The sequence below is a fragment of the Macrotis lagotis genome, chromosome 7 (assembly GCF_037893015.1).
Source record: "Macrotis lagotis isolate mMagLag1 chromosome 7, bilby.v1.9.chrom.fasta, whole genome shotgun sequence".
Lineage (NCBI taxonomy): Eukaryota > Metazoa > Chordata > Mammalia > Peramelemorphia > Peramelidae > Macrotis > Macrotis lagotis.
Genome location: NC_133664.1, coordinates 119954283 through 119973620, shown reverse-complemented (window position 1 = coordinate 119973620; position 19338 = coordinate 119954283). Strand labels below are relative to the sequence as shown.

Here is a 19338-nt window from a genome sequence, read left to right as displayed (position 1 = left end):
AGAGGAACGGGCTGCGCCGGAAGCCCGGCCCCCACGCCTCCGCCGGCTGGGCGGCCCGGCCGTCACTCCGGCGCCAGCCCCGCCCCCGCCCCGCCCCCGCCCGGCGGTCCCGCCCTCGCACACAAGACACGCGGGGCCAGAGCTAGAGTGCGTGAGCTTGTACTGAGGAGCCGCTTCCGGGGCCGGCCCGGCCCGGGCCTCCTAGGGGGCCGCGGCGCCGCGCACGAGCCACTGCGGGGCCTTCCCGTAGCGGAAGGGGCTCTGCGCCGCCACGGGCAGCGCCAGCACCGGCTTCTCCTCCAGCAGCGCATCGAGCGTCAGCGGCTCCCACGTCGCCATGGAGACCTTGCGCCTCCTCGCCGCGGCCGCGTCTGCAAAGCAAGCGGAGAGGCATGGCGCCGGGTCCGGGCCCGGGAGCGGAGAGGCATGGCGCAGGGCGCCGGGTCCGGGCCCGGGAGCGGAGAGGCATGGCGCCGGGTCCGGGCCCGGGAGCGGAGAGGCATGGAGGAGGGCCCGGGAGCGGAGAGGCATGGCGGAGGGCCCGGGCCCGGGAGCGGAGAGGCATGGAGGAGGGCCCGGGAGCGGAGAGGCATGGAGGAGGGCCCGGGAGCGGAGAGGCATGGCGCAGGGCCCGGGCCCGGGAGCGGAGAGGCATGGAGGAGGGCCCGGGAGCGGAGAGGCATGGCGCAGGGCCCGGGCCCGGGAGCGGAGAGGCATGGAGGAGGGCCCGGGAGCGGAGAGGCATGGCGCAGGGCCCGGGCCCGGGAGCGGAGAGGCATGGAGGAGGGCCCGGGAGCGGAGAGGCATGGCGCAGGGCCCGGGCCCGGGAGCGGAGAGGCATGGAGGAGGGCCCGGGAGCGGAGAGGCATGGCGCAGGGCCCGGGCCCGGGAGCGGAGAGGCATGGCGGAGGGCCCGGGGACGCCAGACCGCAGTTCGGGTCCCGCGCCACTCCGACTGGGCCAGGGTGAAGGGCAGGCATCCTTAACGTCCCTCCCGGCTTCTACCCCCACTTAAAAAGCCCTGATGAAAAACCTCCTCGTTGGGGTTTGTGTTTGTTTTTTAGTTTTTTTTTTCCTTTTTTTTTTTTGCAAGGCACACAGCTAGGTCATTATTAAGTGTCTGAGACCGGATTTGAACCCAGGTCCTCCCGACTCCAGGGCCGGTGCTGTATCCCCTGCACCACCTAGCCGCCCCTGTTGGAAGACTTCTAATGGGGGAGGGGGATCCCATTCCACTTTTGGACAGTTACTCATAAGGAAATTTCCCCCTCTATCACAACTATATCTGCTTTCTATGATTTCAACCCAGGTTCGGCTCCCTGAGACCAAACACAACTAAATGAATCCTCAATTCTATGCCAGCCATTGATTGTTGTGTGACTAAATCATTCATTGTTCTTCAGTGAGCAAAGAGGAAAATCTCCGAGATTTATTTAGTTTGCCATTCAAGTCTGGAGACTAAGATTAAAAGACATTTAGAGCTGGAAAGATGAAGGTTCAAAACTTTAGAACTTGGAAAGGACATTACAGTCTAAGAAGGCCAACCTTCTTATTTTACAGTTCTGGAAACTGAGGCACAGAAAGGTTAAGTCACTTGTCCACAGTCACACAGCTAGTAAATATCTGAGCTGGGATTTGAATCCAGGACTGTCCAACTTTTTTTTCTGTGTCCAACTCTTTTAAATCCAATGCTGTATCGACTTCACATGGTTATGAGGAAACTGAGGTTAACTGACTTGTCCAAGGTCATACAGGTAGTAATCATCAGAGTAGGGGTTTGAACCAGATTCTCTGCTGCCTTGATCTTCAAAGTATTTGAACAAGTGACAGGAAGGTTCACTTTGGACATTCATCAAATATTTTTTTAAACCACTTTTTCAAATGAGTTGTAATAACTATTTACATTCCAGCTCAAGAAATAATGTAAAGAGGGCAGGGGAGTTCATCATCTTTCTTCTTACCTGAACTAAAATCTGGAACAAAGGATAGTTCAGGATATTCTTCCTCTTGTTTCTTTAGGGCATGGAGCTTTGAAAATTTGGCTTCACCCTTGAAATCAGCCTTGGTGGAAAACCTTAACAGGGAATAAAATTCATTTAATGGAACTAGAGCCAAGTTTCATGACAAAAGGGATACCAGATAAAAGTTAATTGCATTTTCTGGGTTTTAGAAAAGAGGGGAAAAAGAAGTTGAGATTAATGGAAGTTGAAAGGAAAGAGGCTTATGGAATCTAATGAATAAAAAGAATAAGGTGAGGATGTGACAACAGCTGTTACTAGGAGCTCTAGGATGCATCTAGGAATTGACCCTACAGCAAATACAGAAAGGTGGAAATGAAAGAGGGTATATAAAGAGGAAGAAAAGAAAGATGGGAGGAAGAAGAAAAGGAAGGAAGTAGGTTGAAAGAAAGAAGGTAACAAACATTAAGCACTTACATTCCAAACACTGTTATGTGCTTTATAAATCTCATAGATCCTTACAACAATCCTGGGAAGTAGGCATTTTATCCCTATTTTTCACTTGAGGAAACTGAGGCAGACAGAAGTGAAGTAACTTGACTAAGGTCAGTAAGTCTGAAATTGGATCTGAACTTAGGTCTTCCCATCTCCAGATCCAGACCTCTCCACTGTGCTAGTGTAATGATTCCAGAAACACCCTTCTCCCTAGTTGACCTATATATGATGCTCAGACACATGAACAAGGGAGATCTAGGAAGGCTGAGAGAGCTAGGAGGGAAGTGGAGTAAGGGAAAGGGCTGAGTCTTCACCTGTACCACTGCTCCCGCTTAGGTTTGGCGTCCTCTAAGATTACAACAGGAAAGGGTGCCCTGAGTTCAGCCTTTAATTTCTTCTTCATCAGAGGGAGACCAGTGTGACTTGTGGTTTTTAGTTGCTTTTGTGGCTGAGGAAGGGAAAAATGATAGTAAGTGAAGAGATAAGATGGGCACCTTCAGCTTCCAGTTCCACATAAAGGACTTGACAGAAAGTAGCACTTGATAAAGTGTGATTTCAGCATCCAACCAAAGTAGGGCTGTTCCCAGAAGGGCTGGCAAAATTCACAGAAGTTGGAAGAGTTATCATAATCCCCCAAATATAACCCACATTTAAACAAGAACCTGCTTAGATCATACCCAACCAGTGGTTATTCAACCTTTAAGATTTCTAGTAATTAGGGGCAGGTAGGTGGCGCAGTGGATAGAGCACCGGCCCTGGAGTCAGGAGTACCTGAGTTCAAGTCTGACCTCAGACACTTAATAATTACCTAGCTGTGTGGCCTTGGGCAAGCCACTTAACCCCCTTGCCTTCTCATTACCAGCAACAAGATGCTAAAGGTTTTGGGGATACTTGGTCAAAAACCAAGTGTTTGAGAGAGTAAGGTCAATCCACAAACTTGAGAAAATAAGAGATAATGAAAATTTTCTCTGCAAAAAATTTCTAGTAACCACTTACTTCCAGAGACAGCCTATTCTACTTATGACTAACTCTAATTGCTAGAATTTTTCCCTTAAATCAAGCCTAAATTTTCTCTTCTTTGCTCCTATTTCTGCCCTTTGAAGTGGAGAAAAAATCTAACCCCTCTTCTATGTGACCATCCTTTGAATGCTTGATGACAATCATGACAACTCACAGCAAATTTTTTCCATATCGCTAGTTCCTTTAACTAATACTCATGTAGTATGACCTAAAGACCTTTCAAAATCTATGTTAACTTATGCATTCTTTTTTTTTAGGGTTTTTTTTACAAGGCAATGGGGTTAAGTGACTTGACCAAGGCCACACAGCTAGGTAATTATATTAAGTGTCTGAGGTCACCTTTGAACCCAGGTACTCCTGACTCCAGGGCCGGTGCTCTATCCACTGCGCCACCTAGCTGCCCCTACTTCTGCATTCTTTGCAGCTTATCAAGGCCCATCCAAAATGTAGTTCCCAGAACTGACCAGAATAATCCTGAGTCGCTTTGTTTAGAAACAAACTGTAACAGGGCTTTTATTTCCTTAGTTCTGGACACTATTTCTCTAGTAATATGACCTAGGGTTACATTAAAGTTTTAGAGCCTTTTTACTCAACATACTTAATTGACACTAAATGTGTACTCCATTAAATCCTCTAGACTAAGGGGCAGCTAGGTGGCGCAGTGGATAGAGCACCGGTCCTGGAGTCAGGAGTACCTGGGTTCAAAGGTGACCTCAGACACTTAATAATTACCTAGCTGTGTGGCCTTGGGCAAGCCACTTAACCCCGTTTGCCTTGCAAAAACCTAAAAAAAAAATCCTCTAGACTGGGAATCTTTACTTTGGTTGGGGGGGGTAAACGACCCTTTTGGTAATCTACTGAAGGTTATAGACCCCTTTTTAGTACTGTATTTTTAAATAAAATAAAAGGCATAGGATCATAAAAGATACTAATTATAGTGAAGTAACTAAATAAATATTTTAAAAACTAATGGACCCCAATTTAAAATCCCTTACCCCTCAATCTGTTTCAGATAATCTATGTCCAGTATCTTGTACTTTTAATCCAAGGATACACTATAACATTTATCCTTATCAAATTTAATCCAACCCAATGTTCTAACCTGACAAATTATTTTAAATGATACCAGACCAAGTACAGATTCCTTAGGGCGATCCTCTAGAAACCTCCTTTTCAGGTAACCTTGACCCATTTGTGAACATTTTTTTAGGTCAGGTCATTTAAGCAGTTCCAAATCTACCTAATTTATTAAGAACATATCCCTCCATCTTCTCCATATGAATGTAAGGAATTTTTGTTAAGTATTTTAGAAAATCTAGGCAAACTATATTTAGTTTGTATTTAATTTGTTCTCATGATTTTACCAGGTTAGTAATCCTGTTAAAAAAATGAGCCTAGTCTGGTACGACATGTCCTTGATGAAATCATGCTGGGCAGCCTTCTGAGATCATTTCTTTTCTAGATGTTCATAAAATACTTTCAATAACACTCTTTTGCTGGGAACCAGAGTCAAAACAAAACTCACTGATCTCTAATTCTCAGACTTTCTTCCCTTTTATGAAAATTAGGAGATCTTCTCTTTTGGACTGTGATCTTTCAAAAACCACTGACTTATCTGTTTCTGTTACCCAAAACCCAGAGCCTTACTGGGCTGTTCCCACATAGACTCAGCAGAAAAGTCAAGGTCATCTGTTTTTAAATAAGTACTCAGATGATTATTTGCTCTAAAAAAGAGAAAAATATCGTAGAAATAGTAGGAGGTGCATCCCTGGCACCTAACACAGTTCGAGAACTATAGTAAGTGCTAATAAATTCATATAGTTTGGTACAGCTAGAATGCTGATATTGCTTCCCTTTGGCAGACTATCTCATTACCAGCAACAAGATGCTAAAGGTTTTGGGGATACTTGGTCAAAAACCAAGTGTTTGAGAGAGTAAGGTCAATCCACAAACTTGAGAAAATAAGAGATAATGAAAATTTTCTCTGCAAAGGAGCCTCTCTTTGACAATGCAAGGCTACTACAAGTAAGAGAAATTTCCTTTCCCTAAGCTTCATAAATAACTTTGATCCTCTATTTCTTTCCCCCTTTTTTCTACTATTCTCTAATAAAGGGTTTCTATCTTATTCCCAGGAGGGAAATTGGTGGTGTCTTTTTAATTGTGGGATCCCAAATATTGCAGACTTGGCCCTCTTCTCCTTCATAAGTTGCAAGTTAAGGTTCTCTAACAGGATAAGTGATTTTTCCCTTGAGTCCCTCAACTCCTTTGGGACTGGGGGGAGTGAGCAGTATCAGTATAGAGTGAGCACCCTTGCTAGCAACCACTCTGGTTCAGAAGAGTCATTTCCATCTCAGTTTTGGTAAAGAGGCCTGGGAATCGCAATTGAAAAACTGTTAATACAGTAAAATTCCAAAGGACTTGTTAGGACAAATGCCATCTATCACCTGAGGGAAAAAACTATTGAACTTGGAGTGAGAATTGAAACTTACCTTTTTTCACTTGCTTTGTTCTTTTTTTGCCACATGGTTAATATAGAAATGTTTTGCATAATATCACATGTATTAGTGATATATTGTTTGCTTTCTGGGGGAGCTGGAGGGAGGGAGAGGATTTGGAACTCATAATTTTTAAAAATAATTTAAAAAATTTTTTTCCAATCCTAGGAGAGGTGATTTTCAACATTCATTTTTGTAAAATTTTCTCCCATCATTCTCTCCCTTTACGCTAGAATAGGAGGTAATATGATATAGGTTATACATGTAATAATCATGTTACATATATTTCCATATTGGTCATGTTGTGAGAGAAGAAATAGAAGAAAAAGGGAAAAATCATGAGAAGGGGAAAAGCAAAAAAAATTTAAAAGGTGAATATAGCATGACTTGCATTCAGATTCCATAATTCTCTCTCTGGAAGTGGATGGCATTTTCCATTACTAGTCTTTTAGAATCATCTTTGATCGCTATATTGCTGAGAAGAACTAAATCCATCATAGTTGATCATTCCACAGTGTTTCTGTTAAGGTGCATAAAGTTCTCCTGGTTCTGCTCACTTAACTCAGCATTAGTTCCTGTAAGTCTTTTCAGGTTTTTCTGAAATCTGCCTGTTCAATGTTTGTTTTTTTTTTTTGATGGGGCAATGGGGTTAAGTGACTTTCCCAAAGTCACAAATTAGTAAATATCAAGTGTCTGAGGCCTCAGATTCAGCTCCTCCTGACTTCAGGATAAGTGCTCTACACTACTTCTACACCACCTAGCTGCTCCCCTGCTCATAAAAATATGAGCTTATAAATAATGTTCCATTATATTCATACATACAACATTATTCAGTCATTCCCCAGCTGATGGGCATCCCCTCAGTTTCCAATCCTTTGCAACCACAAAAAGAGCTGCTATGAATATTATTGTACCTGTGGGTTTTTCCCCTTTTAGTGATCTCTTTGGGATACAGTCTTAGTAGTAATATTGCTGGATCAAAGGATACACACAATTTTATTGTCCTTTGAGCATAGCTCCAAATTGCTCTCCAGAATGGCAAGATCAGTTCTCAGTTCCACCAATTCCAATGTATTAGTGTACAAGTTTGGAACTCAAAATGTCAAATTGTAATTATTTTAAAGAGAAAACTATAGTCTAATAATTTAATTTTCATACAATCTAATTTCTCTGGCCAGTACTTTAATGCTGTACTTATCATAAAGGAGACCATGAGCCTCCCTAAATGCAATTAATTACCTGGGCAAGCAGCTCCTGGGAAAAGTAGTAGGGTATACTCTCCTTTCCTTCCCAATTGACAGGGCTAGGAGGTGGGTTGTTGGTCATAATCAGTAAAGTCTTATTCTGGTCAAACTCTGCTACTCGAGACACGAATCTTTTGATTTTTTGTTTTCTCATAAATAACTTGTATGGTTCTGTGACCTTGATAGGTTCATAATACTGAATCTGAGAAGAGGGAAAAGAAGGTGTTAGAGTAGTAGAACAATAATGACTATCAATGGGACTGCATTCTTTGAACTATTAGGGAAAAGGATGTGTTGCCAAGTAGAAGCTGGGGGAAGCTCTGTTCTATAGCTTAATAGAATGAGTATTAAATACAGTGGAAAGGAAGCTGGATTTGAAATCGGAAGCTTGGGTCCAAATCCTAATTTTGACACTATGTGAGTGACCTTAGGCAGTACATTTCATCTCTAATTTCCTCATTTGTAAAATAAAAGAGATTGGAACTAATACTTTTTAAGCCCAAATTTATGGTGCTAAGGCATACCAAAAAATGCTAAGGAGTTTTAGGAGTTCTAGGAAAAAGTAACAAGAAGAGCTGATTTTTAAAGAAGCAAGAAGCTGTCTAGGAGGAGATTTTTTTTTCTCATTCATAACTTTTTTCCATTCAGTAAAAAAAATTGTACTTTAAAGCTACATTTTAACATTTAGCTAATATTGGAGAAATTATGGCATAGAGGTAACACTATGTTTAAAAAATCATAGATTTGAAGCAGGAGAGGAACCCAGAAATGATTTAGGCCAACCTTTTTGTTTTATAGATGAGGAGATAATCTCAGAGAAGTTAAATGAATGATTTGTGACAATACAGGTACCACAGGTAATAGTTGACAAAATAGTTGCCAGGATTGCAACCCTAGTTTTTGGAATGCCACTCTGTAGCATTCATTCTAAGTAGACGAATACATTTCCCCAGCCTCTCCCTTCTCTACTCCCCATATCTCCCATCTTCACTACAACTTTTTGCTTATTTTCCAATATGGGAATAAGTACAAACTGATTGTGTCTGAAATAGTAATAAAAGTGAGACATATAGTCTTTTTTTGAAAGAAATTATCCAAGGAATAGAAGGCAGACTTCATTATTCTCATTATCACCATACTGCAAGATAGGGGAAAAAATAATTTCTCAGTAAACTTGTGGCACCAGAAAAAAACAGATGTTTACCACTGGGTCACTGAAAGACTTCAGACCACTGACTTTGGCTTATTATTATTTTCAAATTATTTTCTCTTTCAGAGTCTCAAAGATCTCTGACAAAGCAACAGAAATCCCAGGTTTCCTGGATTAAGAACTTCCAGACCATTTCACTATGGTAGTGCAGAAGAAGGGACAGGTACCCAAAATCCTCCAGGAATATCACTTAGATTCATCCCTAAGAGGCATCTCTAATACCAAATCATACTATGTGGCATACTCTTCTCACTGCATTCCCCATTCCCCAAATATTTTTCGTCAGTTGAAAAGCAAAGCAGCATAGTACAATGGAAGAATCATGGCTCCAGTTAAAGGGCAAGGATACAAATCCCATTTCTATGCAAACTACTAGTATGACCTTAGACCAGTCACTTAACTTCCTTGTGCTTCAGTTTTCTCATCTGTAAAAATGAAGGAATTGGAAAATTGAATTTGAAGGTCCCTTTTAGCCCTATTCTATAATCTAAAAAAGCAACTTGAGTTTAAAAATGTTATAAAAGGGTAACAAGAAACCTATGTATGAGGTATTTGTAGAAATGAAGAGAAGCTATTGCCTGATAGCCTGACAGGTGAGATAACCAAATAATACAAAATTTGGCACAGAGTTGGCACTCAATAAATGTTGGGGGAATAAATTCAGTGTGAATCTTCACTTTTTTTAAAAAAAAAAAACCATGAACTGATAGGAAAGTCTCCTTCTGCTTCCTTAATTTCTATCAGTTCTAGCAGGACAGAAACTGATAACCATGACAGAGAGGTAGAGCCTAGAATTTAGAGCTGAAGGGGTTTTTAGAGAGACATCTAATTTGAATTTCTCATTTTACAGATGTGGAAACTGAGACCCAGTTTGAAAAATAAAATTTAAAACTTCATTTAACATTCAGAAAAAATAAGAGTAATTGTGGCACTGAGGAATTACAGGATAGGCATGTTTAGATTCAGAATAAATCTGAAGAAGGAAAGAATCTCTGAGAGGATTTAACCCAACTCCAGACCATGGTCACACTGAGAATAGTTAAGCTGGGATTTGAAACCAGAGCTTGTGATTCTAATGCACTTTCTAAATACACTATGACTTTGCTCTTGGACTTGAAATAATCTCATCTACAGTGAACCAGGAGAGGCAGAGAAGTGTTAGAAAACATTTTTGTACTCTTTTATAGTGATTCAGGCTTTGGGATGCTATCATCCACTGTCAGAAGTATTATATGAAATTGAAGGGATGAAAAATATAAGATATTAAAAAACCCTACTTCTCCTTCTGAATGAGAGGCTGTAGTATATTCTTCATGGTTAGCTTGGATTTGGGAAATGGCTTATTTTAATTTTTGAAGGAGAAAGAAATATTGCATGCAAAATAATGAAAAAAAGAAAAAGGTCAGGCCTGCAGTAACTAGGGAAGTTAAATCCCTTGCTTGGCTCCTAAGGAAGGAGAGGAAATGAAGCTTGGGGAAGAGGTCTTCCCACCTACCAAATTTGGGTGTTTGCTGTAGTATTCACAGTTTTCTAAGACAAAGTTTGATACTCCTTCATCACCTGCAATAAATAGAACAAAAGGTAGAGTTAGTGATTTGTATATAGGCCATGATTACACAGTAAACTGTGGAAGGATAAACTGCCATTACAGGTACCTCTCTTCCCCACTTCTCAAGAACAAGATGAACCAACACAGCTTTTCCACATCTCAGGCAAGTCATCCCAGTCCCATCTCTTGAGGAACTGGCATCTGGGGTGAGTATTCTCTAACAACAGTTGTCAGAACTAGAAACTCAGAGTACTTCCCTACAAGGGGATTTGAGCCACAGTGCAATGTGTGATGGTTATTGACAGAAAGGTTACCTTGAACAAAGAGAATGATTCCTGTACCAAAGTGTGATCTTAGTACATTGTGGATAGGACATGTCAATGTTGCCATTTTTGCAGGCTCTTTAAACAATACCCAAGGGAGAAAAGAAAGAGCAGGGTACAGTGGCATGCTCCCCACCCACCTTGAAAACCATCCTACTAAATCTTGACTGGAATCACTTAAAACTAGTCAGAATTAGACATCTGAGTCCAGGATCTGATGACTCAGGAGCCTATTCCAGATTCATAGATGAAAAATAGTATTGCTCTAATGTTGAAATGAGGTTGGTTGAAACTGGAGTCCATGAAGACCATTCCTTTGTGATCAGGAATGGAGAAACAAGAAATTTAATCTTTTTGGTCCAAAGCTGGATAAGAGCAGTGATAAACTTTAGATATCATCCACTTCCCTGTGTTTACTATAGTTCTGGACACTGGGTATTTAGCCTGATATGACCAAAGTACTTCTTGAAAAAGAGAGGCACTCACTCTACCTTCTGTTAACAGGAATGTGAGTTGGATGAAAGAAAGGTCTTATACCAAGACATCTTATAACTAGAGATCATATGAACACTCCAGAATTAGTCCATCTTCAGTGCTAAAAGGCCAATAAGGTTGATAAGCAACTCCCTTACTGAACATAGGTCTCTCTCATTGATTGATTTGATCTCAACTGTCCCTATTCCATCAAGTTGCATCTATTGAATAGAACAATAACCAAAAAATAGAAATGTTCCAAGAATACATAAAGGATAATAAGCAAAAGAATTTAATTTGTCCCTTCCCTATCTTTGTAACTTGGTGCTAACATATTCAGACCTCTGAGAGCCACAGATAATCACCAATTTAGCAGTAATAATAATAATAATAATAATAATAATAATAATAATAATAATAATAATAACTGACACCTTAATGTTTGTGAAGCACCCTACTTAGTTTAACTGATTTGATGATCACAACACTCCTATAAGGGAGGTGCTATATAGCCATTATCCCCAATCTTATTTTTTTTTCACTTTTTCTTCACCCAAACTGGTCTCTCCTCTTTGAAGTACCTTGGTACTTCAACTCTCTCCTCTGTTTATTATTCATAAGTAATTTATAACCAGCAAAAAAACCATACAATTTTGGGAAAAGAGCATGCAAGGTTTATTTACATCAACAGTAATTTAGCTAGATTACAAAAATCTGGGGCATCTTTAAGAGACTGGAAAACTCAATTAACAACAGATAAAGTGATCCCTTTTCTCGAGCTAGTTTTAATATCACCAAGGTTAATATTTCAGGTCACCCCAATTATTGAGGAGATACCCTTTAATAAAAACTGGGACTGTTTCTACTTCATTCTTCAGCGACTTATACTTGGAATACTATGTCTGAAGAATCTGACAATCAAGCAACCTAAATTAAATATCAAGTTAATTCAACTCTAGATATGGGATTCCTACTCTCAGACTCAGATGTTCTAAGCAGGAGAAACATTCTCATCCCCTCAAAGGAGGAGGGATAGTAGTCAATGAGATGCTTTATCTATGATCAAGGGTATGATTACCTTTTGAGGAAGTTCTGTGTTTGGTACTAAGAATACCATGACAATCCGGAGCCCTATTTCTCCCACCTGATTGATTCATCTCTCTCTCCCCTGGTAGAACCATCTCAGACTCTCTAATTTGGGAGCTTCATCTGAGCCTAATATTGTCAGGATACTTTTGAAGTGTGAGGAAAAATAAATAAGCCCATAGAAAAATCACTTCAGTGACCCTGAGCTGCTGTAACAATAGACTATTGTCATAGAGCTGTCTGTCATCCTCCACAGAGGTAGAGGTACCTTCAAAAAGATAGTATTCTTAATCCCCTTCACAGGTTTTCTTAAAATAATCTGTGATTTACTCAAGGAAATCCTCCACCAGTATGGCCTCACCTCCTATTTCACATTGGATTGACCCCCCCCCCCCAATTTATGTCATGTTTTTTGATACCAGGCATATTATCCCAAATATAATAAAAAGTACTGAAAGAACCAAAGGTACACTAGAATATCTCCATTCTTACAAGCCCAATTACACTTCCAATGTGTCTCCCCTTAAAAGAATTCAGTGTATTGTCCTGATCCACTACTCCACAGTATGCCTTTTTTGGGGGAGGGTCAAACTATGAATTTTATCTTTTGCCTGTTGTCATTCTCTGAATCTCAGCATCAGTGTTAGGGGTGGGAATGGGTAAGAGAACAGAAGCAACCAAAGGAAAAAGATAATTTACATTCAGTCAAGTGGGCCACCAATATCCAAGCATAGAAACATAGAACTCTGGAGAGAGCCCTTGTAAATAGTACTCCAGGTTTTTCTATGCACAGAGCTACCTTTCAGATTGAAAGACCTTCAAATACGGTGGCAGGTCAAATTATAGGACTCCTATTCATCTGCAAGTAAGTCGAATGGCCCACAGATGACAGTTCCATTTGTCTACATACATTCACTATAAATTTCACTGGTCTTTCCTCTATTATGCATACACTGACACTGCTTTATACCTGGAGATTCCATAGTTACTCCTGGTACTCATCCAAGGGTAGGATGAATTTTCTGTGAAGGAAAATGATAATTCCTGTTGATGCAGAGATCAGCTTCAGTTCTTAGTGGAAAGGATACAGACCAAAATTGATGACCTAGGAGCTAGTTCATCACCTTCATGTTCCAGAATTGGCCAAAAGCCTTCCATCAGCACCATCCCCTACTTTCTAGACTCTAGGACTCAGAAGGATCCTCTGTAGAGAGCAATGTGCCCTATGGTCCTGCAGTTTCCAAGGAGATGAGTAAAGACTGCAGTATGGCAGTTTAGGTGAATTTGGAGAGTGAAACCAACTAGCACATTGGCAGATTTTCAACTTCAGTGTACCCATGCAGTCACTGACTGTTATAAATAATTAGTAAATGACTGAGGTTGGATTTGAATTCAGTTCCTCTTGACTCTAGGATTTAGAGTTGAATCCACCATACCATCTAGCTGCCCTTAAAGAATATTGGTATTAAAATGGTGGGTCTTTGTTTCTGGAAGAATCTTGGGGGTCATTAAAGGAGCTTTGTTATTTAAAGATAATCCAATCTACTCTTCTTCTGTTTAATTTTGGGCACAATAAGCATAGGGCAGTTGCATGGTGCTGGCTTTAGAGTCATCTTCTTGAGTTCAGATCTGTCCTCACATAATTACTATGTGTCCCTGGGCAAGTCACTGAACCCTATTTGCCTCAGCTTCCTCAGCTTCCTCATCTAGCATGGAAATGACAAACCATTCTATTATCTTTTTCCAAGAAAACCCTAAATGGTGTCAAAAAGAATGGGACACAATTATGACTGAACAGTAACAATACCTACAAACATTCTGATGGACAAACTATAGGTTTATGACAGTTACTTGTCTCACAGGGCCTGGAGTTAGGAGTTAAAATCTGGCCTCAAGAACTTATGAATTGTGTGGTTCAGCACAAGTCACATCACCTCTGTTTGCCTCAATTTCCTCTTCTGTAAAATAGGGTAGCACCTACTTTCCCAGGGTAGTTGTGAGGATCAAATGAGATGATGGTAAAGTGCTTACTTAGCATAGAGGCCGAAAAATAATGAGCAGTATGCAAATATTAACTATTATTATTATTAGATATTCTAGGCAATCCATGTCTCAATCTGGGCAATATCCATCTTTCATCCTAGGTTAGGCTAAATTCTTTTGAATGATTACTGATCTCTTCCAGGGCATTCTTGCAATATTTCTGGGTTTGAAGCAACCAGCATAATGAGGTAGTTAGGTGACATAGTAGTTAAGAGCCCTGGGTATATAGACAGGAGGACTTGAGTTTAAATCTGACCTTAGATAGTTATTAGTTATATGACACTTACCTCTGTTTGCCTCAGTTTCTTTAACTAAAAGTGGAGAAAATAATAGCACCTCCCTCTTAGTGTTTTTCTAAGGACCAAAAGAAATGATGTTTGTAAAGTATTTAGCACAGTGTATATTTATGACATATAGCACATAATATAGACATATTTATTCCCATCTCTATTTAAAAATCTACATACAGGTTCATCTGGAGAATTTTATGATCCATAATGGTATTGTTCAATCATTTTAGTCGTCTCTGATTCTTCATGACCCCATCTGGGGTTTTCTTGGAAAAGATATTAGAATGCTTTGCCATTTCCTTTTTCAGTTCATTTCATAGATGAAGACACTAAGGCAGACAGAATCAAGTCCAAGGTCACACAGCCAGGAAGTATCTACAGTTGGATTTGAAGTCACTAAGATGAATCTTCCTGATTCAAGGCCTGGTGCTCTACTTACTGTACCACTTATCTGCTTCTAATTTATGAATCATTTTTCAGTCTGGACTTTCCATTGAATCATTTCCATTACCATAAAACATATTTTGTGAACATACATTTCCCAATTATTTCCCAATTAATTTTCCAATTTTTCAATATCTTGCCCAATGTTTCTGATTAGAGGGGTTTTCAACAAGATGATTTTGTTATATCTCTCAAAGAATCTTGAATGATTTTTTACACATTGTTGTAGGAAAGCTTTGTAGGTGGTGTTTTGCTCTACCACAAAATGTTTTTTTATACTCTGGAAAGAATAACAGTGGAATTTTATAGTCTCTACATTTTTGTCAGTTCTAAGATAATAAAGATGCTATAGTCCATTATAGAACACAGAGAAAGCCTGTCTTCTAATAACTTCATTGAAAATGCCTTCAACTTGCCATGTCACACCTATCAGATTTGTCAATATTACCAGAAAGAACAATGTTCAGTGTTGGAAGAGATGTGGGAAATCTGGGACAAAAAAACATTATTGGTGGAGAACTGTGAATTCATCCAACCTTTCTGGAGAGCAACTGGGTTTGTACCCTTGAAAAGATCTTGAAAAAGGGTAAAAACATCACTTGTATAAAAATATTCATAGCAGCTCTATTTGTGGTAGCTAAGAATTGGAAATCGAGTGAATGTCCATCAGTTGGGGAAATGGCTGAACAAATTGTGGTATATGTATGTTATGGAACACTATTGTTCTATTAGAAACCAGGAGGGATGAGAATTCAGGAAGTCTGGAAGGATTTGCATGAACCGATGTTGAGTGAGATGAGCAGAACCAAAAGAACATTATATACCCTAACAGCAACATGGGGGGTGATGATCAAACTTAATGGACTTGCTCATTCCATCAGTGCAAGGATCAGGGACAATTTTAGAGCACCTGTGATGGAGAATACCATCTGTATCCAGAGAAAGAACTGTGGAGTTTAAGCAATTTTTTTAAACTTTTCATTTTTTAAACTTTAATTTAAAAAAGTATCTTATGTACTACATAATTTTACTATCTCTAATATTTTATTTTCTCCTCAAGGATATGATTTCTCTCTCAACACATTCAATTTTGATCAATGTATAGCATGGAAACAATGTAAAGATTAACAGATTGCCTTCTGTGGGGGAATGGGGGGAGGGGAAAAAGAGAGAGAGTGGGGGGAAAATTGTAAAATTCAAAACCTTACAAAAATGATAGGTAGAAACTACTATTGTATATAATTGGAAAACAAATAAAATATTAATAAAAAAGAAAATGCCCTCAACTCAAATATTTTATGTTCATAAACTATAAAGAAGAAAGCAGGGGAAAGTAGTATTCAGATTGGTAGTTTTTGATGTTCTCAGTCACCTTTTTCTCAGTTCTAATAAAGATCAAATTTTTTTCCATTCCTCAGTACTTTCCACTTCTCTAGATAACTCTTAAAAGTCTCACTGTGGTATTGTCTACAGCTTGAACCTTCTCTATGTACATTTAATCTAACAGGGCTAATTTTCTTTTCTTGGTTCCCTTTTATACCATTTCTACCTCCTCTAAAAGAACATCTGGGTTTTGATGTTACAATCCAAGTGTGGTAACTTGGTATCCTTAAACATTAAAATAGGGAGTTCTAAAAATCTTTTAAGGTCTTCTCCATTTTTCCTAAATTTATTTTCATTCTTAAATGCCCCAATAAAGTTTGATATCTTGTCAAGCTTTCTTTCTCTAAACTAATTAGGGATCATTAACCTATTTTTTTTAGTTGTTTTTGTAAGGAAATGGGGTTGTGACTTGCCCAAAATCACACAGCTAGGTAATTATTAAGTTTCTAAGGCCAGTGCTCTATCCACCATGCCACTTAGCTGCCCCTCATTTACAGGAGAGAACTAAGGTTTAGGGAGATTAAGGTACACAAAGTTCTTTGTCAAGTGTTAGGATTTAAGACCAGGTCTTTCCTAGCTTCAGTTCCTATTCCTTATGCCACAACACCTCAATGACCCCAGAAAAACTAAAAAACTGTTTCTTACCTTCGCCTAAGAAGGATCTGTCTTTTGTGGACCTCATGATTTGCATTGCCTTAGTGGCTTTTAGCCAACATTTTCTGGTCTTTCTTTCTCTCTTCAAACCATCGCTTCTGCTCTTTGTATTATAGAGCTGTTCTGGTGATTTCCATATTGAAGGCCTGGCTACCCAAATACTGGAATGTTGCCATTTTTTGTCCCCCACCACCTTTGCATGAATCTCTCTGCTAAACTTCATAGCAGGGGAAATTTCGATATCTTTGCTACTGTTTCTTGACTCCTTTCTTTTCCAGGTTGTAGACCTGGAGACCTTCATATTCATCTTGGCTTTTTGCCAACCACTTCTCACCATCTTTCTGTGGACCTTTCTGCCATTCTTCAAACCAGAGGGAGTTTTGGTTTCTTTAGCACTGTCTCCTGAATCTTGGCTTAATACAGTTGAAAATCTGGTACCCTGCATCTTGACATTGGGTTTTTGCCAACCATTTTCCCCCATCTTGCTGGGGACCTCTTTGCCATTCTCCAATTCAAAAGTTTTGGTTTCTTTGTCATCTTGGTCTCTTGCCTCATTTCTTTTCCAGGTTGAAGGCCTGATGATCTGCATCACAATCCTGGCTTTTTGCCAAGTACTCTTCTCAATGTCTCTTGGGACCGCTTTAAAATTCTCCAAATCAGAGGGAGTTTCAGTTTCTTTGGTACTTTCTCTTGACCTTTTTTTCCCCAAGGCTGAAGGCCTGGTGATGTTCATCTTGATCTTGGCTTTTTGCCAGGCATTAATCCCTATCTTGGGGACCTCTTTGTCATTCTCTAAATCAAAGGGAGTTTCAGTTTCTTTGGTATTGTCTTTTGTCTCTTTTTTCCAGGTGGAAGGCCTGGCGACTAGCATCTTGATCCTGGCTTTTTGCCAAACATTAGTATCTATCTTACTTGAGATCTCTTTGTCATTCTCCAAACCAGAGGAAGTTCTGGCTTTTCTGGTAGTGTCTCTTGACTCTTTTCTTTTCTGGGTTGAAGGTCTGTCGACTTGCATTTTGATCTTGGCTTTTTGCCAAGCAATAATCCCATTATTTCCCAGATCTTTGTTAGTTTCCAAACCAGAGGAAGTTTCAGTTTCTTTGGCACCAACTCTTGAATCTTTTCTTGATGAGGTTGAAGGTCTGGAGCCCTGCATCTTGGTATTGGCTTTTTGCCAATCACTTTTCTCCATCTTTCTGAGGACCTTTCTGCTACTCTTCTCCTTGCTCCCCAAACAGGGGAGAGTTCAATCAACACCATGGACCCTGCCCAGCCACCAGGTCTTTGTCAGACCTCAACCCAAACCCCGGCCTGGTCTCCACCCAGGTGCAGGGCCAGATTGACTAGTTTACAATCCTTGTGGCCCAGTTTGGGAAATACAGGGCGTACTTCACCCAAAATGTTGGATGATCTCCTCTATTTCCAGCGGACCTAAGGATTGAGTCCTTGATCTGATCTAATCTGGGAATATCTTGGAACACAAGATCAGTTAGGTTCTATTCTGCCTGTAAACAGAATCACACAAGGATACAGCAAGCCAAGCAACCATTCCAGAAGCAAAGACCACACTACATTCTTCTTTGCTGACAATACAGTATCATTAAATTTTAGTGCCAGCAAGGTCAGGGAGTCTCCACCTCTCTCTGATTATGTGATTAGATTAGTCTCAGGCAGTTCACTTTCTCACACTGGATTTTTCTCCTTGACCAGGTCTAAGAAGGAATAACTTAATTCCTGGGGGGAAAAATATAAATGCATTCATCCTTCCCTGAAACTTCTCATTGGGAAATTGAAAATGAAGGAACAGTACTACTTCACTCTTATCCTTGACCTGTCGTAGCAAGTATATCAGGAAACCTTTTTGTCTTTTGAAACTTTTTTAGAGTTCTTGGGGTCACTTTTAGAAGCAGGTAAAGAATAATTTTTTTTAGAAAGATTTTATTTATTTTTGAGTTTTACAATTTTTCCCCTAGTCTTGCTTCCCTCCCCCACCCCCCATCCCCCACAGAGTAAAATTTTTTGGTGTTATATGAAATCATTTATTCAGGACTTGCTCGATCAGAGACTGGGTGTATTTTTTTTGACATTTTAAGTTATTCTTGGGATTCCAGATAGAGTGCTATCTTGGTCAATACTTTAGTAAGTAGGACAGCTTTGAAATTAACATGAATTTATTAAGAAGAGCCGTACCTAAGAGAGATTTATAGTTTTACATATAATCCTATTTTGTGTTTCTACTTTGTATATCCATTTTGAGGAGTAGATAGAAAAATACTTCAGAATAGGAAAAAATCCCTTTAAAATTATTATTGCCCTTCAGGATCTGTATTAGGACCAACTATTTGCAAAGTTGGGAAAAATGTAAATTTTAGCAAGAAAAATTATAGTTCTTTGGGACACATGATGAATAGGTTGTGGTCCATATATTGAGGAGGGTGGGGTGTAAGATAAATATCTGAAAGGTGAAAGTACAGTGAAGAGTAATTGTAAGGGATATCCATCACTTTCTTAGATATCTGGGCTATTACTATCACATTATCTTACCCCATCTTTCCCCCCTATCTTTCCTTATTCCTCTTATTGCTAGTGTATTCCTACTTGTCCTTTTTTGGTGGGGGAGGATATGTAGTTGTCTCCATGTTGTTTTCCCATTAGACTTTGAGTTACTTG

General features: G+C 39.8%; 1 protein-coding gene and 1 long non-coding RNA gene across 3 annotated transcripts in view; one reads left to right on the top strand and one right to left on the bottom strand.

Moving 5' to 3' along the window:
• The window catches only part of LOC141492936 (uncharacterized), an 80931-nt gene that overhangs the window by 680 nt on the left and 60913 nt on the right, over positions 1–19338 (top strand). The gene's annotated exons all lie outside the window — the stretch shown is intronic.
• TSGA13 (testis specific 13) lies at positions 77–18168 on the bottom strand. The gene is made up of 6 exons (XM_074193685.1): positions 16660–18168; positions 9918–9982; positions 7208–7414; positions 2768–2901; positions 1962–2074; positions 77–371 (listed from the first exon to the last, which is right to left on the bottom strand). The coding sequence occupies exons 1-6, from the start codon at positions 17858–17860 to the stop codon at positions 202–204; spliced, it is 1890 nt and encodes a 629-aa protein (XP_074049786.1). The 5' UTR covers positions 17861–18168; the 3' UTR covers positions 77–201.

Coding starts and splice junctions, on each gene's coding strand:
- TSGA13 (XM_074193685.1), bottom strand. CDS start 17,860: ATGGAGAAAAGTGATTGGCAAAAAGCCAATACCAAGATGCAGGGCTCC. Junction 9,983..16,659: donor CAGATCCTTCTTAGGCGAAG/GTAAGAAACAGT, acceptor TATTTATTGCAG/GTGATGAAGGAGTATCAAAC. Junction 7,415..9,917: donor ACAGCAAACACCCAAATTTG/GTAGGTGGGAAG, acceptor CCCTCTTCTCAG/ATTCAGTATTATGAACCTAT.